Here is a 25,244-nt window from a genome sequence, read left to right as displayed (position 1 = left end):
GTGCTCATTCTGGCTGTGGTATCTATAGAGAAATGGGTCGGGGCAAGAATAGATGCAGGAGGCCGTGGGACACATACAGGTATGTGGGACACATGCAGGTGAGTCTGACAGGTGGCTGCAGTGGAGGTGGACATCTATTATAACTCTTCTTTGAGTATATGGTCATTGATTGATTCGTTGATCCAACAACTATTTATTGAGTTCATATGATGTCCTGGGCACTGTTCTGGTGCTTCAGGGCCCAGAGATTCTAAAGTACTAAATGCACGGAGGTTACATTCCAGAAACAAATGTACAATACATGTGATATACACCAGGGATAAGCACGAATAAAAATACATGAAGACATGGGAAGAGGAGGTGAGAGAAGGTGCTATTTCAGCTGGGAGGTTGGAAAGGCCTCTTTCAGGAGGTTACATTTGAGTAGAGGAGACTAACCCCTGGCACAGTGCCTGGTGCTTGGTAAGTTCTCACTAACTTGGCTTAGGCAGTGTGTGAATGTTTGGCATTGAGCCACACAGAACTTCCTATGCCAGTAAATCCAAAGTCACAAGCTCGATTTTTAACAGGATTAATTTACTCCTTTCCTTGAATGAATCGGTTCCCTGGAGAATGCATGCATTTTATAGATCATTAGCTGCCTGGCACTGAGAGGAAGGGTGTGAGTGAAGGGGACTGTGTGGGGAGAGCTTAGCTTCCAGCTTTAGGAACCACTGCAAAATCAACGGGGAAGGCACCCTAAGCTCATGATGCAAATCAAAGTGGTCACAGAACTAGAGTTTTAGAAATTTATTTTTCCTTACATGGCTTTCTAGGAATTGCTCTTTTGCATATAGAAGAGAGTGTGGATGAGGGACTGGTAGAACTTGAGAGGGAAGGAGAGAAAGCAGCTGCCATAGTGTACACAGGGACCCCTGCTGGTGCATAATTGAGTCGGTCAGGGAGCCAGGGGAATGCCTTGTGCAAAGCAAGACAGACCAGAAGTCATTTCTTATACAGCCTCAGTGCTGCCAGAGTCACAGAAATTAGCACGTTGAGGAAAATTTTAAGTTGTGATTCTAGCCTTAAAAGCAAAAGGAAGACGTAAATAAATTATCTTAAATTCCCTGAGCTTGAAAAATATACCCATCTGCAGAAGGCTGTTTTCCAGTGGCAAGGTGACACCAGGTAGAATCACAGCACCCTCTATTGGAAAAGATGAAAAAAATCAGGAAAGTATTTGAAAGTGAAAACCGAGGACTATGTGATCTTTTGTTGTCCTTATTACCATTTGACTTATATGTCTTATGGTCAGTAGTTTACAGGATCAAATATTATGCTTTATAAGGTTTTGATAAAAACATTTCATTATTATCCAAGTATCACAGTGTCACTGTGAAGCAAGTTATAAACATATTAAGATAAATTCCTCACACTCCCAAACTCCATTTTGCCATGGGGGAAACTGAAGCTGGTATAGGTAAAAGGGCTTCTTACTCTTGTCATCACCAGATATGCAGATGAGAGAAATGTCAGATGGAGTCACCATCTAGTCCCCGCCCCCCACCCCCAGCTTATAATGTCTCTGGGTGCACCCATGAAATACACACATTGTGAAGGCTGCTCACTGAGGCAAACTTCTCACAAAATTATTTTAAATTGGATGTTTTTTGGTCTACATGTTTTTGGCACATTTTCATGGGAACTGGAAATTAGTTATTACTCAATAATTGAATGCATGAGTGTCAACTGCCAAATCTATGCATTATATAGTTATTTGAATCAATTAGTCTTTCTTAATGCTCCAAAATTACGCTTTTTTGAGTGTTTTTATCAGAAATTTGATAAATCAGAACATTCCTCTCTATTCATAAACAAGAGAGGTGACTTAGAATGACATGCACTCCAGAGTGGGGCTTCTGTGTCTCCCTTTTCGTGCCCCTTTGTGAGTAATGCTTTCCCCAGAGAGCTGTAGAAAATGATCCTGCTGAGCGCCAGGGTTTCTCATTCATTGGGTTCCATTCCAGTCCTTGCAAGTTCAACAGCAACTCAGAACATTCTAGTAAGCTTGCTAACTGCTTGTGAAAGGTTGATCCTCTCATCTAAAGCTTTAAAATTTTAAAAATCGACCAGGTGTGGTGGCTCACGCATGTAAATCCCAGCACTTTGGGAGGCTGAGGTGGGCGGATCACCTGAGGTCAGGAGTTCAAGACCAGCCTAGTCAACATGGTGAAACCCTGTCTCTACTAAAAATACAAAAAAATTTAGCTGGGTGTGGTGGCGGGCACTTGTAATCCCAGCTACTTGGGAGGCTGAGGTAGGAGAATCGCTTGAACCTAGGAGGTGGAGGTTGCAGTGAGCTGAGATCGCACCACTGCACTCCAGCCTGGATGACAGACTGAGACTCCATCTAAAACTAAACTAAACTAAACTAAAATATTAAAATCTTGGGATGAAAGACTCCATTGAGAATAAAAGGGACTATGAGACTTGGCTGATGGTTTTGGAACCTCCACGATAATCATATATCTATTTCTTCTGCCAGACAGTTTATGGAAGAGCTTAAGATTCTCAAGAAAGAATCCTCAAAGAAAAGAAAAGAAAAGAAAAAAGAAACCTCTGGTTGCAGTTACCATAATAATTAAATGGAAACTGTATGTTTAAATTGCAGTTGGAATAGGAAATTAAATTACACAAAAAGTGTTATAGATTTGGACAAGTTTTCATACTGTTAATAAACCTATGCATAATTCATTTACTTGTAGGCTATGACAAAATAGCATAAATAACTTCATTTGTAAAGCTGTGAATTTTTCTATTCCTAATTGGATGATGGCTAAATCCATTTAAATGCTTCTGGATGACTGAATATATAAATGTTTAAAATGAACAGTTATAATAGTTTTCTAGGCAGATTTGTTTATTTAATATTACTACATTTACTTTTAGACAGAAGCATAGTACAGATGTTGCATAAAGATTACACTCAATATGGTATGAGTTTGAAATGATTTTTAAGAAAAAGATTAACTCTCTACTCTTGAAGAAAGCATTCTGATACTTATTTAACCAACACTATACATCACGCACTGTACTAGTCACTCCATAAGCCTTATCATTGCATCCTCATGCTAGACCCAAAGGCAAGTACATTAATTCCACTCAAATAATGAGGAAACTGAGGCTTAGGGAAATTAAGAGTTAGTTAGCCCATGGTCCCTTGTGCTCAGTGGCAGAGCAGTAGCTCTCAGCCATGTATTTGGGGTTTCTAAAACTTGCATTTTTCCCACTACCTGTAGCCTCTCACCATATACTCTCAGGTAAGTTTAGAACCTGAGCATCTGAGAGCCAAGACTGCCTTAGTAAAAGGGAGTTTCTTTTTCTTTTTCTTTTCTTTTTGTTAGAGATGGGGGTCTCACTCTGTGGCCCAGGCTGGAGTACAGTGGCATGATCACAGCACACTGCAATCTCAAACTCATGGGTTCAAGTGATCCTCCTGTGTCAGCCTCTTGAGTAGCTGGGGCTATAGGCATGCACCAGCACACCAGGCTGATTTTTAAAATTTTTAATTTTAGAGATGGAGGGTCCTGCTATGTTGCTTAGGCTGGCCTCAAACTCCTGACCTCAAGTGATCCTCCCACCTCTGCCTCCTAGGTAGCTGGGACTATGCTTAGGGTGGCCTCAAACTCCTGATCTAGGCTGGCCTCAAACTCCTGACCTCAAGTGATCCTCCCACCTCTGCCTCCTAGGTAGCTGGGACTATGCTTAGGGTGGCCTCAAACTCCTGATCTCAAGTGACTCTCCCACCTCTGCCTCCTAGGTAGCTGGGACTAAGGCTGGCCTCAAACTCCTGATCTCAAGTGGCCCTCCCATCTCTGCCTCCTAGGTAGCTGGGACTACACTTAGGCTGGTGTCAAACTCCTGACCTCAAGTGATCCTTCCACCTCTCCTCCTAGGTAGCTGGGACTACAGTCTGGAGCTACCATGCCTGGCAAGAGGCAGTTTCTTGCTGTAGCAGTGGCCAAGCAGAGGCTTAGTATCAGCACAGCTGTTCCTTGCAGTAGCCCCCAATGCAGTGGCTGCTATGTGGCTCCCCGGGGACTGTACTGGCCCAGTGATAAGAGCCACTGAAACTCAACCTCCCTCTTGTGTGGAGGAGTCCACTTTTGGCAGCCACAGGGTCTTCATTGTGAGAGACACATGGGGACTAGAGATAACCATGGAAGGTGTGATCACCCTGGCTGCCTTGCAGGAGTAGGGGCAAGCAGCTGCGCAGCTCCCTCAGGAACAAGTGGGGACATGTGGTCCTGAGCCTCTTGAGTCTGTGTGTTGCTCTGGATTTGTGATTCTTAGAGACCGTGGTGGTCACCAACAGACTCATTAATATTTGGAGAATTTCTACAAGCACAGTGTATGGCTGCTTGTAGGATAACATCTATACACCCATAGTGACAACTGGTTAAGAAGGTATTTGTAGATTAATTGATCACTCTGGGGGAAGTCACCAATTCTCATCCAGTAGACACTGGCTGATTCTGCAGAAAGGTGCAGGAGTGAGAGGATTGTTAAGGCAGTGGATTTACAGTGGTTTTGGAGGCAGCTGCTCTGCCCCTGACTGGCTACAGGACCTTACACAAGATTTATCCTTTAAAGCCCACTTGCTCATCTACACAGTGATGTGGTTAACAGTAGTGTCTATCTCACTAGCATGAGGCTAGTGAGCTAGTAACTAGGGCTAGCATGAGGATTGAGTGAATACAGTTTTATAGAATACCTGGTACATGTTAAAAAAAACCCAGTGATTGTTAGCTATTATTTTTATCCTCCTTCCTCTGCTAGATCCTTTTGCCTCCAGGAAGATACATTTGGAGTTAATGTATAAAGATGGACAGTTGTAGAACCAGGACAATACACCTCCCTGCCCCTGCCCTGCTTACCAATAGTTAATGACATGTATTTACTGGGAATCTTTTTGAGAGTTCATTAGCTAGTAATAAAGGTCTAATACTTTGCCATTTAGGGAAATGATCGCCAATCTAAGTCAACAATTGGATCCAGTGACAACTCGTCTCCTCAGCCCCCGAGGAGGAAAGGGAAAAGAGAAGATGTGAATTCAGAAAAACTGATGAAAGTGAAACAAAATGTAAAATTAAAGAATTCACAAGAAACCATTCCAAACAGTGGTAAGTGTGTTGTTGTTATTATCTTAAGGCTGTGATACAATTTTAATTCTTAAATAGATCCATTGTTTCTCTGGGCCCACAGAAGCTATTCCTTATTTTCATATATGAGAGTTTTCAAAGAAAATTGTATTTGTATATGAGAGATGCTGCTGTTTTTATGCTTGGTTTTTATTTGCAATTAGATGTTGTGCCATGAGGATACTTGTTTTGAGATCAAATGTGTCTTGTGGTAGTCTTATTTTAAAAGTACATTTTTTTCGTCCTCTGCTCCCACTGATATTGCTTGATTAATATTTTTACCTACAACTACTATGATATTGGTCTCTTATTTGTGTGTCTGTAACCCTTGCCCACATTCATTATGATTTATTAGTCAAAGATCATCTTTCCTGAAAAGTCATTTTGTTAATTATACTGATAACCAAGAGAATACTGAACAGACATAACATTTTATCAGTAAACAATAACCTATTCAGCAAAATTAGATGTAGTTTCATCTTGCACTAGCAGGTGAGAGATGGTATAAAATAAAATAAAAAATTGCATTAGTCCAAGATTTCACTGGTATGAGATAAAAGTGTGGTAGACTAAGGAAGTGGAAGTGTGCAATGAAAATTGTTAACTTTGATGTTAGGTTTTTGTGAAGAGGGTCGATTTTTGGTTTTATTCCCAGCATGTTCTCAGAGTGGAGTGACGCTGGGGTGGGAATGACTGGCTGGGAAGCAGACCAGTGGGAATGGCTACTGCTCCTCTTGCCCTGAGATCCCCTCACACACTCCACACCCCGCCTACCCGTGGAACAGTGAGGGGTGCCAGGAAGAGGACGGACGGAATCAGGTTTCAGATTAATGGGCAAAGCCCTATCTTCCACCTGGGAGCTCCAGCTTATTTCAAAGTCGATATGAAGAGTCACATTACTATTAGAGCTAATATGAACTTCACAGCTGAGGAGACAGTTTGAACTCCTGTGAGGGTTTAGAGGAAGCTGCACAAATGATTAAAGAGTCAGAACAAAGATGCGTGAGGTGAGGTTAAAAGAACAGGCAAAATGGGTGAACCAGTTCCATAGAGAAGCGGAGGGGTCTAAATCATCAAAGACCTGAATGATGGAGACTAGCTGGAAGTCAGGAGTCCTAGATTCTCATCCCGGCTCTGCCATTGACCTTGGGCAACTCATTTGACTTTTTTTTCTTTAGCTCCATTATCTGTCTGAAAAATGTGGGTTCTTATTAAGATTTCTCTTTAAATTTTTGATTATCTTGAAATTTGTACAGTCCTTTCCCGTGAGTAGAGAAGAAGGAGGCTAGGGTGTAATACAGTCAGCAAATATTTACCGAGTGACTATTATGTGACAGGAATCAAAGAAAATAAATTAGGCCTGAAGAACATACCCTACCTTGAGCACTGAAAATGAGAGAGGCTTTAAAAAATTAATAGTTACTAGATTGTGAAGCCCCCAAAGCCTTGGGCTATGTCCTACTAGTTTTTTCTTATTCCCAGCAATTGGCACAGTCTGATAGATACGAGGCACTTAATAAATGTTGAGTGAATGAATGATGGAAGTTTAAAAAATAGTTAATTCTGTAATATTTTAATACCCACTGTGAAACAGGACCTGTCTTAAACTTTTCATTTTTTGTTGTTGTTGTTGTTAAAAGCCTTTTATAAGATGTTATTTGCTTCTTTTCTGTGAGGTTCTTGTTAGCCTATAGAAATCCCAATCCTTACTTCCAGTGTATGTTTAAAAAGTCTTTAAATTAGGTAGTTGTCCCTTGGAAGAAAGAGAATGATCATCTTTTCAGGTTATCTCATTTGTAAAAACTTGAGAACATAAGAGGCTGTATTAACATATTCCTTGTTCATAGGAAAGTAACCTTCATTAACAAGTCAAATTATTGGCTGGGTGCAGTGGCTCATGCTTGTAATATCAGCACTTTGGGAGGCCAAGGCGGGTGGTCGGATTGCTTGAGTTTGAGACCAGCCTGAGCAACATAGTCAAACCCTGTCTCTACAAAACAAATACAAAAAATTAGCAGGGCGTAGTGGCATACACCAAGTAGCTAGTGGCATAGTCCTAGCTACTTGGGAGGCTGAGGTGGGAAGAGCAATTGAGCGCAGGCGGCTGAGGCTGCAGTGAACCATGATCCTGCCACTGCACTCCAGCCTGTGTGACAGAATGAGACCCTGCCTGGAAAAAAAGAAAAAAAAAATTGAGTTATTGGTAGTTTTGCTTTTGTAGAAATCCACAAGTAATTTTTAACAACATATGTGTTGGTGGGCGTGAAAAAACGTGTTTAATATTGAAGCAAATAATATTTTAAAAAGAAAAGGTGTAAGCTTTCCTGTTCTTTTATTTTTTTCTTTAGATAATTCTGTAGTTGTTTTAGATATAATAGCCCATTTTAAGTCTATATTTTCCAATGTGGTTTTATAATGTGCGTATTATAGGTTTTTAAACCGCTGGATCTCGTGACATGAAACGCTACTGATGTCTTTTAAAGGAAGGTTTTAGGGAATGAATTTTTTTTTTTTGTTTTTCCTCCACTAACAGGCTTGTACCACTGATCTAGAAGCATTTTGTATCTTTTCATTTGTATAGAAAGAACATATAACCTGGAAAATGAATCTTGGCTTCCAAAGACAATTTTTTTTCCAGGAAAAATGAAAAAGGATTTTGTGCAGTTCACTAGATTAAACCGTCACTTGATAACTTTAAGCATATTAGCTTAAGTCCATACTACTGAAAATTGAGCAATTTGGTTCTTAATGGATCTCCCTGCAGATGTCTTTGACTATAGAAATTTTCCAGATTATAATAGCAAAAGCCCCTCTCCCTTTCTCTCTTTAATTCAGCCTTCATATTCATTTATTATTAAAGTTGCTTTTTACTTTAATGTCATCTATTTTAGTAATTAGAACTGAGTATGTGCTTTTGAATACTCATGTTTCAAGAGGGCTCTTATTCTTTAGAAAGGTAAAAGCAATAAGAATTTGAAGCAAAATGAAAGTGAAGGGTGTAAGAACTCATAATAATGTAAAATGCAAAAATTTGGTTTTAGAGATAAAATTTACATAGCTTTTCCTACTTACAATGTATTTTAAATTTGATATTAAATAAACTGTTTAGTTTTATTTCAAAGTGATAAATTTTAGGGTTAGGGTGAATAGCTATGATTATTTTCTAGCATATGTTAACTTGTGCAAATGTTTGATCTAGTGTTCTTATATACTATTTTCATTTTAATTAGAAAAAGACTTCATAGGTTATCTTGATTTTTTAATAATTAAAATTGTAGTCACATATTTTTTCGTTTTTGTAAAATTGATATTTACTGATTCAGTTACCAAATGCTGTATGAATGAGCAATGCTTCTATCAGTCTGTAGATGGCAACCTGGGTCTAATTTTGTTTCCTTTTTCTTTTCATTTTCTTTTTTGACTCTGTTTCTCTCTGTAATAGTAAAGCTTAATAATTCAAGCAGAGCAGTGACATATTTCTTCAGGGAAACAAATCCCATTTTCTTTTGGTAGCCAAGATGCAAAGTAGGATTGGTTGGTGATTGATGAAGTTGGGTGTGAAATGCATTTTTAGTGTTGCATTTAAATACCAAGCTTAACTGGCCAGCACATGTTTTTGTTACACTTTCCACTTGAGTTGCAGTGCCTTGAGATACGCTTTAGAGGCTGGCAACTAGCTACATTCTCCACTATGACTAAAACAGTAATGATGATTGCTTTGAAATAGCATTTTGGATGATCGATCATGTCAATTGGTATTATTAATATTTGGTACATGAAAAAATGTGCTTTTAAAACCCTTGTGAACACAAGAAGTATAGTGAATTTAGGTCTCTGTAGGAATATTGAAAAGGCCACAGAGAAAATAGCCTGGTCTCTTTGACTTACATTGTATTGATAATTATAGGTACATTTTCAATGCAAAGTATTAAAAAAGCAAAAATAAGAGTTGTATTATTTTGATGGATGTGGCTCTCTTTCACTTTGCATGAGTGGGCATGCCTGTGTGCCCACACATGGGCCAGTATTCTTTTTGTTGCAAATCCTGGCTTATTCCCAGTGTGGTTCTGTGATAGTTTCCATGAAACTTGTGATTTTTAGACTCCTGATGACTGATTGGGAGCAGGTGTGGTGCCGGCAGAAGGCTGTCTGAATATTATGACCTTGTTGGGTGACTGCCCTTGAGCAGTCATGCTCTTGAATTTCTTAATAGCTACAACCTGCACATGGTTTGCCTTCATTGCCCCAAGCATGAAGCGTTACTGCAATTCATCCTCAGAGTTATGAGGCATTGAAACTTGAGCTTCTTTGGTTCAGCCATGAATCAGTCCAGGCACTTGCTTGGTTCCCAGTCACAAGAGACTCTGAAGACAAAACCGGAAGCACATTAGGAAAATGTGCTATCTCACGTGTCACCTCCTAAGGGGTATCAAATCTGGGAAGCAAGTGTGTATGAAGGCACCAAGGTGACATCACCAAGTGGCACACTAGTTTTGTTTAATAAGCTAAGATTTATTATTCATTGGTGTCTCTTGCCACTGTGTTCACCCTATAACAGAAATACAGGTTTTCTTTTTTCCTTAATTTGTGTAAATATAAGGGATACAAATGCAATTTTGTTACATGGATGTATTGTGTCATGGTGAAGTCTGGGTTTTTAGTGTAACCATAACTTGAATAATGTAAATTGTCCCCATGAAGTAATTTCTCATCCCTCTTCCTGCTCCCACCCTTCCACCTTTCTGAGTCTCCAGTGTTTATCATTCTACCCTCTATGTCGTGTGTACACATTATTTAGCTCTCACTAATATGTGAGAACATGTGCCATTTGAATTTACATTTCTGAGTTATTTCTATTAGGATAATGGTCTCCAGTCCCATTCACATTGCTGCAGAAGACATTTCATTTTTTTGGCTGAATAGTATTTTATTGTGTGTGTTTGTGTCTATATGTATGTGTGTATCTACATCTATATACACATACCTACAATGTGTGTGTGTGTGTGTGTGTCTGTATACACACATTTTCTTTTTCCAGTTATCCATTAATGGACACTTAGGTTGATTCCATATCTTTGCTATTGTGAATAGTGCTGTGATAAAAATACAAGTGCAGGTGTCTTTTTGGTATAATGATTTGTTTTCCTTTGAGTAGATATCCAGTAACGAAATTGTTGAATAGGATGAAAGTTCTATTTTCAGTTCTTTGAGGAGTCTCCGTGCTGTTTTCCATAGAGCTTGTACTAACGTACATTCCCACCCACAGTGTATTAGTGTTCCCCTTTCTTTGCATCCTTGCTAACATCTGTTGTTTTTTGACTTTTTCAGAATAGCCATTCTGACTGGTATAAGTTGATATCTCACTGTGGTTTTAGTTTGCATTTCTCTGATGATTAGTGATGTTGAGCATTTTTTCAAATGCTTGTTGGCCATTTGTATGTCGTCTTTTGAAAAATGTCTATTTATGTCCTTTGCCCACTTTTTAACGGGGTTCTTATTATTTTTTGTTGTTGAGTTCTTTGAGTTCCTTGTAAATTCTGGAATGAATGACAGGGAAATATAGGTTTTCTATCCCTTGGTGGATCACAACTCCCATCTCAATGGCAATGTGTACTGTGGGATATATGGGTCATATTTTATTACATCAAGTACTAGTATGATAAAAATTCTTAAGATCAGCATTTTTTCACACCTTCATGATCCACTAATTGGAATGATATATTGTGCCACAAACTTCTAGTACAGCGAGAGGCCTTAGTAATTTTCTTGAGGTTTATTGTGAATTCAAATTCTATTAATAAAAGTTAGTTTCAAAATGTACACTTTGCTATCTAGTTTAGTACTGAGAGACTGAAAAATTAAAAGCTGACTGAGTACTAGTAAGATGTATGGCTCAATTTGAGTGGAGTAAAATACTAGCCCTTTTAAAAAAAGGATTCTTTTCATATCCTGCCCTCTTAAACCTTCGTTCACTATATAGAGAGGTGCCACGAGGCAAGCATTCTTTTATAGCTGATACAGGGTTGAGACTTCTGCAGTAAATTCTTTCGGGGGTTATTTTTTCATGTACCCAGGGTTCAGAGTGAAGATGCTTTTTGTTTTCACAAGGAAAAGTTTGTGAGGTGTTGAATTACAGAGGTATTTTCAAACCTTTGGAAGATTTCATTCCAGAAATTCATTTTAAGTAGGTATTTTGATACTCAGATCACATTTTCCATGCAAGCACCCCATAAAATTCTATGTAAGCCATAATTCATCTTAATTATTACATTGTGGTGCCGATGCTGTGTAGGTTGCCATGGGTTTCCAGTGGGAAAACAAATGAGGAGTTCCGCTTCAGAATGCCAAGAACTCATGTTACCCTGTTGTCGTAGGATGCAGAGTTGCCCTAGGTTGAATTACTGGTATAGGCCAGAGCCTCGAGGTCAGGGATCCAACTGGGTTTGGGTCTGAGAGGAATGCAGAGCTGGAGGAGCCAGACCTGGAGTTACTAGGTTGGGGACACTGAGGTGTGGGCGGAGGTTCTTCTATTAGTATGATCCTCTGCAGGAGGATTAGTTTGGGATTGTCACATCTTTATTTTTTCCCCAGCTCCAGAGTTTGGCTTGCCTGCCTCCCTTTTCATAGATGCTACCCATTACTTCTAAGCAGGGCCTCTTTCCTTCTTGCCATACCAGGGACTCCGACAAGTTTCACAGCCTTTCCTTAATTCTGCTGCCTCCAAAGTCAAGTTGAACCTTTCTTTTTTTCTTTTTCTTTTTTGTTTTTTCTTTCTTTCTCCTTTTTTTTTTTTTGAGGGAGGGTCTCACTCTGTCGCCCAGGCTGGAGTGCAGTGGCACCATCTTGGCTCACTGCAGCGTTGACTTCCTGGGCTCAAGTGATCCTCCCACCTCAGCCTCCTAAGTAGCTGGGACTACAGGCAAGTGCCAGCACACCAGCCTCATTTTTATAGTTTTGTAGAGATGGGGGCCCAGGCTAGTCTCAAACTCCTAAGCTCAAGTGATCCACCCGCCTTGGCCTCCCAACATGCCAGGATTACAGGTGTGAGCCACTGTGCCCTGCCAGGTCTGAACCTTTCTGTAGCTTACTACAGATAAAATGTCCATCCACCCCAATGGTAAGTTTCTGGCATACCAAAGACTGAAGCATGATTTATCTGCTTTTCTGAAAGAAGTGAAATTGGGTCACTCTGAGCATTTCATCCTGGAATCTGAGGAAGGGCCCACATGGAGGCTTGGTTAGGGAGGTGTCTGACGTCATGAATGTTGGTGAGATGCCTATCATAGGGGGTGACAGGGTGGAGGGAGGAGGAAGACGTAGCCATAGGGTTTATTACCCTTTCTCCCTCTTCAACTGCCTGTTTCCCCTGTCAGGCCTGGGGAGATATAAAACCTGGAAAGGGCCTGGTCCTTTAGAGTTATCAGCAGATCCTGGACCATAGGTCACATGTAAAGGACACAGATAAATGTTCAGAGCATTCTGCACAGAGTAGTCAGCACAGGGTCAGTGTTTGTTGGGGTGTGTGTGTGTGTGTGTGTGTGTGTGTGCTCGCGCGCGCGCGCGCATGTAGGTCAATTATACCTATATTGTGGTGACAATTGAAATTAAGGGCTGCAAACTGTAAGCAGTGAGTGATGGTACACTCCTGATACCCATGCTTTAGAACATCTTGATGCTGCATTTTAATCTGATATTTTATAAGCTTCATTTACAAATACTTAGAATGGATAAACAGCATTTTCCTAGCTTATTGAATGAGGGAGAAAAGAGGAGAGACCAGTTTACCCAGAGTCAAAGGATCTATCAATGGTTAGTGATTTCTGGAAACTGCCAGACTGACACACAGCTGCTGGTTAAGAGGTGGATGTGCCTGTGTGACTGCTTGAAAGGGGAGGTGGGGGGACAAGTGAGGGAAGCTCTCGTGTGTATGTGTTTTGACTTGTCTTCCTTCAGTGATAAAAATGTTGATGTATCACAGCAGACCCTGAAGCTTAGCTGGGAGATTTTGGGGAGTTCCTGTTTGTCTCTTCTTCCACTCTCCAGTATTTCATATTAACTTTTTAAATGGGGATGATTGATTTGCATCCCTTCTATTTTCGAGGTGGTAGGAGTGAGTCATTACTAACAAGCAGTTTTTCTCTGTAGTGGTCTGATATAATAATGGCTCCTCTCTACTTTCACACATCTTAGCTGGGGACTGCCTACAGCATTTAGACCCTCTTTTCCAGGGTTTGGAGACCTTGAAGAAGGTAGATATTTTGGGGGCTTACCTCTAGTTTATTTATCAAATGACCAAATCCCATTTTTAAAAACAGTTACTTAAACATTCTAGGACTTAAGCTCTGCAACCCAAGCCTTTCTCTGTGTCTGAATTTCCTTCCCCATGTTTCATGACTTGCTAGACTTACGAGCCCCATCCCCTTTTCTAGGTTACCACATACCCTTTCCTAGGTTACCACTTTCATTTTTCAGTGAACATTTATTTAGTGCCTACCATGTACCCCACCCCTTGCTAATCACCAGAGTATTTCATTTTCTCTTCTTTGTTCTAATTGCTCAGCACTTACACATTTTCTTCTAATAGTCATAATTATATCTTTATCAATAAATTTTCCTTGGTTAAGTAGATGCAATTTACCTTTTCCCTTTCAATGACCAGACTTTATTCACTATCCCTAAATGCCAAATTATGTTGCAAGCATTGACATATTTTCCTTCTGGGTATTCACTCATTTCTTAGACCTCTGTATTAATTTTGTCCTTATGGAAAGTACCAGCACACTACTAAAGAACGTAGGCCATTTCTGCTTAAATGTATTTAGTCCAATGTCTGGGACAATTACAGACTTTTGTATTTTTTGTTTCAATTTCATTTATTTCTGTTTTGTTGTTATTTCTTTTAATTTTGGATTTGGTTTGCTCTTGCTTTTCTAGTTAAGATACATCATTATGGTATTTGAATTTTTTTTTTTACACTTTTTTGATGTAGGCACTTATATCTATCATATGGCTAAATACTGCTTGGCACTATGAGACAGGGAAGGAGTATTTCCTCACTTATGTAATACCGTGGGACTCCTTTGTAGACTGTGGCCTATTTTGCATATGAACTCTATTTTTATTCTTCTCTATTGCCCTAGTTGTTTTCAAAATAAGATATAACCTTTATTGCAAATCACCATGCAGTGTGCTATCACAGTGGAGATAAAGATAAAGACAAAATATCTATAAAATACCTTTGGGCTTTGTAGGTTTAAAGCTACCCATTTATTGTTGTTTTATACAATTGGATGACATTACCAAACTGTTTCTGTGAAATTGGGCAAGATTTTATTTCCTTTAAAATTACATAATAAAGTGGCATGGCACAGTGGCTCACGCCTGTAATCCCAGCACTTTGGGAGGCCGAGACGGGTAGATTACCTGAGGTCAGGAGTTCAAGACCAGCCTGGCCAACATGGTGAAACCCCATCTCTACTAAAAATATAAAAATTAGCCAGGCATGGTGGCATGTGCCTGTAGTCGCAGCTACTCAGGAGGCTAAGGCATGAGAATCGCTTGAACCCGGGAGGCAGGGGTTGCAGTGAGCTGAGATTGCACCACTGCACTCCAGCCTGGGCAACAAGAGCTTGTGGATGGTGTTAAGCTGAAGGCTCTTACCCAGGGAGTTTACTGTCACTTCCTAAATTGGGTTCCATGGAGCAGTAGTTTCATGCACTTTTTTTTGTTTGTTTTGAGACAGAATCTCACTCTGTCACCCAGGCTGTAGTACAATGGCACGATCTCAGCTTACTGCAACCTCTGCCTCCCAGGTTCAAGTGATTCTCGTGCCTCAGCTTCCTGAGTAGCTGGGATTACAGGTGTGTGCCACCGCACCCAGCTAATTTTTGTATTTTTAGTAGAGACAGGACTTCACCACGTTGGCCAGGCTGGTCTCGAACTTCTGACCTCAGCTGATCCGCCTGCCTTAGCCTCCCAAAGTGCCGGAATTACAGGCATGAGTCATCGCGCCCGGCCAATTTCATGCACTCACCACTTCTGGTAATGAGTTTCATGTTCAACTACAAATTTGGGAAATGTTGGATGATACAAAGGTAAGCCATTTTCTCTGCTACAGGATTTCTCAAAGCGTTTAGTATGGACACATTCCATGCTTTTACTTGCTTTGGATCCCTATTACTGAGGAGCATTTGGTGGGATTATTATTCTTTAGAGCACAACTTAAGAAGCATTGGGGTACTCAAACAGGCACACTGCTTCCACACATTACCTGATCATTGTAGGCCTTGGGGAATTTCTGATGAAAACTAAGCGAGACATCTTTTTGTGTGATTCTGATCAGATCAGTAGCTAGCATGAACAGTGGACATTTTCTGGGTGCTTACTCTGTGCCAGGGACTAGACTGAGCACTAGCCAGGCACTAGACTGAGTATACAGTGCAAGGGTTCCCTTGTGACGTCCTCAGGCCTTTGGTTCCAGCCTGCAAAGGTGGTTCTCTTGGCCGTGGCACAGGTGTTATCTTAACGTTTTTCCTTTACTGTCATTATGAAAATTCCTTTTGTGTCTTTTCTGTGGAGATCCCATTTCCAGGGGCTTTTGTATACTTATTTCTTGATTGACTCCATTTTGGCAGGACATATCCTTCAGTAATTTCTGGAGAATGGCTAGAGAAATGGTCATTATTTTCTGAGACCCAGCAAGTCTGAAAATATTTTCATCATACTTTCACATTTAACTTTTAGTTTGGATGGACATAGAATTGTTTGTTTGGGGAAACTCTCCAGGACAAAGATTTCTTGAGTAATACCCCATAAGCACAGGCAACCAAAGCAAAACTAGACAAATGGGATCACATAAAGTTAAAAAGCTTCTGCACAGCAGAATATTCTTTTGAATAAAATAACTGGGTTGAGATGATGTCTCAATTGTAGTGTTCATTTGTATTTCTCTAATGATCAATAATGTTGAGCACCTTTTTATATACCTGTTTCTCCAATGTTTTCTTGTAGTAGTTTCATAGTTTGAGGTTTTAAATTTAAATCTTTAATCCATTTTGATTTGATTTTTGTATATGGTGAGATATCGGGGTCCAACTTCATTCTTTTGCATATGGATATCTAGTTTTCCCGGCACCATTTATTGAAGAGACTGTCCTTTCCCCAGTGTATGTTCTTGTCACCTTTGTCAAAAATGAATTTATTATAGATGTATGGATTTATTTCTGGGTTCTCTATTCTGTTGCATTGGTCTTTTTTTTATTAGTCTGGCTAAAGATTTGTCAATTTTATTTCTTTTTAAAACTTTCATTGATCTTTTGTATTTTTTGTTTCAATTTCATTTATTTCTGCTCTGTTATTTCTTTTAATTTTAGATTTGGTTTGCTCTTGCTTTTCTAGTTAAGATAAATCATTATGGTATTTATTCAAAAAAAATTTTTTTTTTACTTTTTTGATGTAGGCACTTATATCTATCAATTTGCCTCTCAGTACTGCCTTTGCTATATCCCATACGTTTTGTTATGTTGTGTTTCCATTTTCATTTGTTTCCAGAAATTCCTTAATTTTCTTCTTAATTTACCCATTGGTCATTTAGGAGCATGTTGTTTAGTTTCCATGTACTTGTACAGTTTCCAGAGTTGTTCTTGTTACTGATTTCTAGTTTTATTTCATTGTGTCAGAGAAGATACTTGATATGATTTCAATTTTTTGGAGTTTTTTAAAAACTTGTTTTGTGACCTAACACATGATCTATCCTTGACAATGATCCATGTGGTGAGAAGAATGTGTGTTATGCAGCTGTTGGATAAAGTGGTCTGTATATGTCTATTAGGCCCATTTAGTCTATTGTGCATAATAAATCCAGTGTTTCTTTGTCGATTTTCTGTCTGGATGACATGTCCAATAATAAAAGTGGGGGTGTTGAAGTCTTCAGCTATTGCTGTATTGGGTTCTGTTGATCTCTTTAATAATATTTGCTTTATGTATCTGGTTGCTCCAGTATTGGTTGAGTATGTATTTTCAATTCTTACATCCTCTTACAAACCCTTTATCATTATATAATGACCTTGTCTGTCTCCCTATATAGTTTTTTTCTTTTTTTTTTGTGGTAGAGATGAGGTTTCACCATGTTGCCCAGGCTGGTCTTGAACTCCTGGGCTCAAGTGATCTGCCCACCTTGGTCTCCCAAAATGCTGGGATTACAGGCATGAGCCGTCACACTTGGCCTCTCTTTAGAGTTTTGTCTTGAATTCTATTTTGTCTAATGTAAGTATAGGTATTTTTGCTTTTTTATGATTTCCATCTGCATTGGAATATCTTTTTGTATCCCTTTATTTTCAGTTTGTGTGTGTCTTTATAGGTGAAATGTGTTTCTTATAGGCAACAGATTGCAAGGTCTTTTTTTTTTTTTTAAATCCATTCAGCCACTCTCTATTGATAGTAGAGTTTAGTCTGTTTACATTTAATCTTACTATTGATATGTAAGGGCTCACTCTTGCCATTTTGTTGTTTTCTGGTTGTTTTGGATCTTCTTTTCTGTCTTTCCACGAAGACGATTTTCTCTGGTGGTATGTTTTAATTTATTGTGTTTTGTTTTTTGTATATTTGTTGTAGGTTTTTCTGACTTGAGGTTACCATGAGGCTTGCAAATATTATCTTATAAAACCAATTAGTTTAAACAAATGACAACTTAGCACTAATTGCAAAAACTAACAAACAAGGAAGGAGAAAATTAATAAAAACTCTACAGTTTAACCTCATCTTCCCCACTTTGAAACATATTATTTCTACTTATAGTTTGTTATATTGTCTATGTCTTGAAAAGTTTTTGTAGTTACTGTTGATAGGTTCACCTTTTAGTATTTTAACTGAAGATATTACCAGTTTACACATCACAATTACAGTGGTATAATATTCTGTGTTTGCCTACTTACTATTACCAGTGAGTTTTGTACCCTCAGGTGATTTCTTAATGCTCATTAATGTCCTTTTCTTTCTGATTGAAAAACTACCTTTAGCATTTCTTATAAAACAGGTCTGGTATTGATTGATAAAATCCCTCAGCTTTTGTTTGTCTGGGACAGTATTTCTCCTTCATGTTTGAAGGATACTTTGAGCTGGATATAATTTTCTAGGATAAAAGTTTTTTTTCCCTTTAGCACTTTAAATACGTCATGCCACTCTCGGCCTGTCAGGTTGGCAATGAGAAGTTCGCTACCAGATGTATTCAAGCGCTTTGTGTGCTGTTTCTTTTCTCTTGCTGGTTTTAGGACGTTTTCTTTATCCTTGACCTTTGGGAGTTTGCTTATTAAATGTCTTGAGGTCGTCTTATTTGGGTTAAATCTGCTTGGTGTTCTATAACCCTCTTGTACGTGAATATGGATATCTTTCTCTAAGTTTGGGAATTTCTCTATTATTAGTCTTTGAGTAAACTTTCTATTCCTGTTTCTCTCTCTACCTTTTCTTTAAGGCTAACAACTCTTAGATTTGCCCTGTAGCAGCTATTGTCTAGCTCTTGTAAATTTGCTTTGTTCTTTTAAAATTCTTTTTTGTTTTGTCTCCTCTGAGGGTATATTTTCAAATAACTTGTCTTCAAGCTAATTATTTTTTTCTGCTTGACCAGTTCTGCTATTGAGCGACTTTGATGCATTCTTCAGTATATCAAATGAATTTTTCAGCTCTAGAATTTGTTTGATTTAAAAGAATAATTTCAATCTTGTTAAATTTATCTCATAGGATTCTGACTTTCTCCTCTGTTATCTTGACTTTCACTGGGCTTCCTCAAAACAGCTATTTTGAATTCTCTGAAAGGTCAAGTACCTGTATCACTCTGGGATTGTCACTGGTGCCTTATTTAGTTTATTTGGTGAGGTCATGTTTCTCGGGATGGTCTCAATGCTTTGGATGTTTGTTAATGTCTGGGCATTGAACTGTTAGATATTTGTTGTAGTCTTCACAGTCTTGGCTTGTTTATACCCATTTTTCTTGAGAAGGCTTTCTAGGTATTCCAAGTGTATTATGTGTTGTAATCTAAGTCTTTGGTTACTGCAGCTGTATCTGCATTAGGGGGCACCTCAAGTCCAGTAATGCTGTGACTCTTGCAGACACATAGAAGCACTGTTTTGGTGATCTGGTGTAAGATCCAAGAGAATTCCCTGGATTACCAGGCAGAGACTCTTTTTCCCTTCTCTTACCTTCCTGCCAACAAATGGAGTCTCTCTCTCCATACTGAGCTGCCTGGATCCTGGGGGAGCGGTGACACAGGAGCCCATGTGGCCACCACCAATGGGACTGCACTGGATCAGACCTAAAGCCAGGACAACACTGGGTCTTGCCTAAGGCCCACATGCCCACTGCCTGGCTACTACTGATATTCACCCAAGGCCCAGGGGTTCTTCAGTCAGCAGGTGGTAAATCCAGCCAGCCTCATGTCCTTCCCTTCAAGGTGATAAGCTCCTCTCCCTGCTGGCCCAGGGTGGGTTCCCTTCTGGCCCAGAGTGTGTCTGGAAATGTCATCTGGGAGCTAGGGCCTGGATGAGTGCATCAGGGCTCTGCCTGGCACCCTATCCTACTGTGGCTGAGCTGGTGTACAAGTTGCAGGACAAAGTCTTCTTTACTCCTCCCGCTCGTCTTCTCTAGCAGAAAGAAGAAATCTCTCCCAAAGCTGCAAGCTGCACTGCTTGGGGTTGCGGAAGGGGTGGCACAAGCACTCCCTTAGCCACCCTGGCTGGTGTTTCACTAGGTTGTGTGCACCCCAAGTCCACTGGCTTCAAGGCCAGCACAGCACCAGGGCTTTCCCAAGAGTTGCAGTCTTTGTGGTCTAGACTGCCTTTCAAGTTTATTTAAGTTTATCAAGTTTGTTTAAGCACTCTAGCAGTTTAGCCCTCAGTGATGGGGCTAGTTTGAACTCAGGTTCTGACTGCTAGGATGGGACAGTCCCCCTCTGGCTAGGGCTGGTCTAAATGTTCCTTCCACGGGCACTGGCTGAATTCTGCCCCATGTTGCTTTCTGCTGTGACAGGGCAGCAGTGAGTTACAATGCAAAATCTCACAATTACTGTGCTCTCCCTCCTCCAAACACACAGATTCTCTCTTGGTGTCACGAGGCTGCTGCTGGGGGGTGGGGGTGGGGTGGTGTAGGCAATTCAAGACTGTCTTTCCTACCATATTCGGTGCCTTTCTCCTTGATATGCTGTTAAAACCAGGCTCTGTGATTGCTTACCTGATATTTGTTTTTTATGAAGGGGCTTTCTTGTATGCATAGCTGTTAATTTGGTGTTCCTGTTAGGGCAGTGGACAATTATTGCTGGAGGGTTTTATTTGGCCATCTTGCTCTGCCTCGTTTCCTGACAGAATTTTTGGTTGGAGATACTTTTCAACTGGAATTTTGAATGGGCTACTTCATTGATTGTTTATGTTAATTGCAGCTGTTAAGATGTCTGATGCCTGCTTATCTTAATTTGGGATTCACCAAAAGGTATGCTTAGTAGATAAGGAGCTGAGGAAAGGACTTGGGTGCAAGCAATTCATTTGGGAATTGACCTTGGAAAGCAGGGGCAGGTAAGACATAAGGATGAGAAAAGTCAATAAGGAGGGGTATTATTGAAAAAGTTACTCCTGTGGGCACTTAGTCCTGCTGGAACCCTATCAGAGAAATCCCATGAAACACACCTTAGAATTGTCCCATGCAGGATCAAGGAAACTGGGATGTCTGTCTGCCGATTACCACCCTTTGCTGCTTGAGGACTTTACTTGGAGAATTACCTCCCTGGCACTTCGGCCCATCCCATACTCAGGCTGAACATGCTTCTCTGGCCAGAGAAGAGATTCAGGCAGAGAGACTCAGGAACTTGAGGTAGAAAGACCTCAAACCATATGAGAACTGTCCACCAAAGCTGCCATAGAACTTTGGCTTGGGCTAAGAAGTTACACACCTTGTGTGCATAACATTAGTAAAAAAAAAAAGAGCACTGACATCTCAGATCAAAAACAAAGGTAGAGACATTCTGTAGAGTAGTTGAACACTAAAAAGAAAAAAAAAGAAATTGATTTAAAATGTACTTAACGAAGGATATGGAGAAGATGTTAGCTGAGAATTCTAAAATTGTTCTTTTTGTATGAGGTGAAAATTTTGCAAACTTAAAATGAATGACTATTCTTCTGTAACTGCAGAATTGTTTAAAAGATCCAATTAAAAGAACAGACAGTTCCCATGTCAGACTAGACAAAGAATGTATTAGGAGCAAAAGGGAACAATGACTGTTTCTCTTAAGTAAAAGAATTCTGTCATTTACCCCTCACTGGTACCAGAGTTCTCAATAATTCAATCCAATTTTGGAATAAGAGGTGTGGGCTGTCATTGTTCTGGGAGACAAGAAGAGTAGCCTCCCAGGAGAAAAACTTGAAAGGAACCAGTGAGCACCATCATTGACAAATGGTCTCCATATTTTCTCTGGCACTTTTTGTCCCAGCATGGTTGAGATTTATTATATTTTCAATTTGGTAAGGTTTGCTAACTAAAACAGAGTTCCAGACTTAATTAGTACAGCACTCTGTAACTTTTAGATGGATGAGTTCACCTCTTAGAAATTTTTATTTTCTGAGCAAGCCTCAGACAGAAGGGACAGAGGAATAAAGCTTCTTTGGAAACTAGATGGATATAAGGCAGCTGTTCAACTGTGAGGCAAGCTGCCTTTTTAATTTTTAGAAATTAGTTGGGAGACTAATCAAATTCTCTTTAGACTTTATTCCTACATTCACCCTGAGGTTATAATTTAGAAGCATGATTATGGTTATTTAGCATTTTTATAATAATGGAACATTAATGAATATGACTGAGAAAACACTTTTGTAAAGTAGAGAGTGCCAAAAGAGGCAGTATCTATGTAAGGAGATATGAATTGGTTGGACTGGTCTCTAAGTCAAAGATGAGGAACTTTAGTACCAGAGATGAGAGAGCCTAGAGATGAGAGGTGGGAACCAGCAACCCATTATTGATTCATGCTTCCCTAGTTAGCTGCCCCTTATAGTTTTGTGTCCTCCCCCTCCCAAGACTCAGTTGCCACTGGTCTGAAGCCAAAAGCTGAAGTTTCTTGGAAGATGATGAAAAAGTTAAAAGAAGATCAGTAGGATTGGAAAGGAGTAGAAGGAGAGAGGGAAGTAAAAAGTTAGTTGGGTAGACAGAATCGTTTCTTGTTCTAATAAAAATTTAAAAAACTAAAAATAACCTTAAGCGTTCATTCTCTTTAAGACCAGTTAGCCTCTATGTTACTCTCTTTACTCCTAAGCCCCACTGAATTTTATTGTCATCATGGTGAGTACTGAGAGGAGGGGCATAAAAATGGGAAAATACTGGTTTGTTTTCTTCTCATGAAACTTACAGTTGAGTTGGAGACTCAGAAGTGTTTCTAAGTCAAGGTAGGATTATTGCAAGCAGCAGAATAGTTACCGAACAAGGCTTTGAGCGCACAGGGGCGAGAGGTTAAATCTGACTGCTGAGACTGGAAATTCTCTCTAGGCATAGAATTTTGAAAAAAGAAAGAAGAAGATAAAACAAGGACCAGTTTCAGAATTTAAATCTCTAATGTATTTTAAACCAAGAGTAGTTAAATGTTAACCCTTCAAATTGGAAAAGCAATTTAATTTAATATGAACAGGGGAGGGCAGAGATTGTTCAGAAATTTGCTTTATGGACAATAGACAATTGCTATTTTTGTTTTCTTTTTGATGCTCGGAAGGGTTTTCCTTGCTAGTTTAACCTTATAATGTTATTTTCATATGCTTTTTCACATTAGCTTAAAAGTTGCCACACACTCTTCTAAAAATCATAATGGTGACTGTGAATATCACTATTTACTCTAAAGACCATCACTTACTAAACAACAAAACTTTCATTTTTCGTTGTTATGTATCCCTCACTAAAAGGCCCTCGACACGTTCTCAACAGCCTCTTTATAGATCTGAGCCTGGAAACACATTTCTTCTTATATTAAGGCCCATATTTCTGACAACTTTAAATTTTTACCTTGATTTGTCACATACATCCTACATGTACAAAATTTTAAAAAATTCTGCAAACTTTGAATTCCCCCATATACTGTTTTCTTTACATATCACCTATCTCAGGATATCACTCAGCTAGACATCTGAGTGTGACCCATGTTAGTGGAAAGAGGGGAGAGGAGAGGAGTTCATAGTATGAAAAAAAGTTCTCTGAAAAGGAATTTCGAGGAAAGACTATTCCTGTGAACAGTTTGCAAACCAAGGAGATGCAGCCTTTAGTGCACAATGAAGATGTGTTCTAGAGAACAAAGAGGGTTCAGGTTTTATAGCACAAGTTCCTGCCCAAGGTCATTTATGCAAATGAAGGATTCAAACTTGCTTAGCTCCTATTGGTTGGTACAGGTGAGCCCTGATTGGTTGAGGCAGGTGAGCTCTGATTGGTTGGTTCAGGTGACTCTGAGGGTCCCAAAGTTGAAAAGAATTTGAACAGTAGGTTTTCTGGGGGTTCAGAGTTATGTGTGTGACCTCTAGTCAGTAAATGGCTACTTGGTTCTATTTTAAATTTAGACCCAGTGAGTCACTCGGGATTCATCGTGAAGGATTGGCTCTCTGAGGTTCACATTTGTTGACAGTAGTTTCCATGTTGTGGTGCTAATTCAGGACGTTAGCAGTCCCTGCCTTATTCCTTTCTAATCCCCTCCATGTCTCCTGTTACACCATTTTAATCCAGTTAACTTTAGAGTCATCCTAGATTTTTCCGTGCCTCATTCTTCACACTCAGATCAGCTAACTTTCATTGATTCCATATTCTCAGAGTCCCTTGAATCGGGTCCTTCCTGGCCATCCCTGATTTAAGCTCCTTATCTTTAATGCAGACTACTGCAGCCTTTTTTTCAGATGGCCTTCGAGCTCCCTCCCTATCTGTCCATCAGAGCTCTGCCAGAGTGCTCTAAAAACACAAAACTTTTCTGTCGAAATTTCTTTAGAAACTTCTCACTTTCATGGCCTTTCTTTCCAACCTCAGGCTTCTTCCACAAGTCTCCCTACATGAACATCTGGCATACAAAACATTTTTGAGCTTCTCGATCGCATGTCTTTTGTATGTCTTTTTGCAACTGTCTAGAATACCCATAACTTTATTCTCTTTAAGACTAACGGTGGCATCATCTCTTCTGTAAGATCTGTCCTGAGACTCCCAGAGTTGAGCTTTTTCTTTGCTCTGCCTCCTAGTGGGGCACAACTTTACAGCAGGTGTATCACGTTGTAATTGAACAGGTTGTTTTCATGCCCTTTCTCTCCTCTGGTCCGTGAACTCTGAGAGCCAGGACTCCTGCTTATTATTGTCCTTTTCTACTTCGTGAGCCCATGATCTGGCTTGGTTTATAACACATTGCTCTCTGAAGAGCTTGATGAGAGAATGACTGAATTTTTTCACACATTGTATACTTTTTGCCATGTTTTTATTTGAAGATTAGGCATTGCAGTTCTTTATGATGATATTTCTTAATCAAGGTTAACTTGATTAAATCAGATTTGCTAATCAAACATTTTCCAGTGACACAGAGATTAACAGGGCCTCCACCACAATGTTGAGGCAAAGTAGATATGTATCTATGTAAGCAGAGGCATTTTATTTAAATGCAAGGAGAAGTAATAGGTTAGAGAAAAGACCATTTATTTGACTTAAGAAATCAATATTAGAGCTTAGGTGCAATATATGGCTCTGTGTAGAGAAAACTGAAAAATTAATCTTGTTATAATTTTATTAAAAAGTCAACGTGGTTGAGTGGCCCCAGAACTGGTGCACTGTGCTGCCAAGATAACAGCCTTAGGAAGATACCAGTAAAAAATGGAAGCTATTAAAAGCAAACTGAGTTGATGAATTTTCCTCAATTTATAATGTAAAATTATTCTTTGTGTAGTGCTGTCTACATGATATCGGATTTTCCATTATTAGAGGATTTAAAAGCCACTTTGGACTAAAGGTTATTTACATTTCTAATTTCTCACATTATATGACGGGGCATGACTTTAAATAGTGGCCTCCCAAACATGTTTTTATAAA

General features: G+C 39.5%; 1 protein-coding gene across 3 annotated transcripts in view; it reads left to right on the top strand.

The window, feature by feature from the left end:
- DCDC2 (doublecortin domain containing 2) overlaps nt 1-25,244 on the top strand; it is a 234,902-nt gene that overhangs the window by 101,545 nt on the left and 108,113 nt on the right. For all 3 annotated transcript variants that reach the window (XM_011998171.1, XM_011998170.1, XM_011998172.1), the window contains one exon: nt 5,000-5,162. In XM_011998171.1, the coding sequence (XP_011853561.1) occupies nt 5,000-5,162 (163 nt within the window). The remainder of the gene's footprint in view (nt 1-4,999; nt 5,163-25,244) is intronic.

Source organism: Mandrillus leucophaeus, unplaced genomic scaffold (assembly GCF_000951045.1).
Source record: "Mandrillus leucophaeus isolate KB7577 unplaced genomic scaffold, Mleu.le_1.0 Scaffold56, whole genome shotgun sequence".
Taxonomy (NCBI): domain Eukaryota; kingdom Metazoa; phylum Chordata; class Mammalia; order Primates; family Cercopithecidae; genus Mandrillus; species Mandrillus leucophaeus.
Note: the sequence above shows the minus strand (reverse complement) of the source record. Positions and strands in the feature narration are given on the sequence as shown.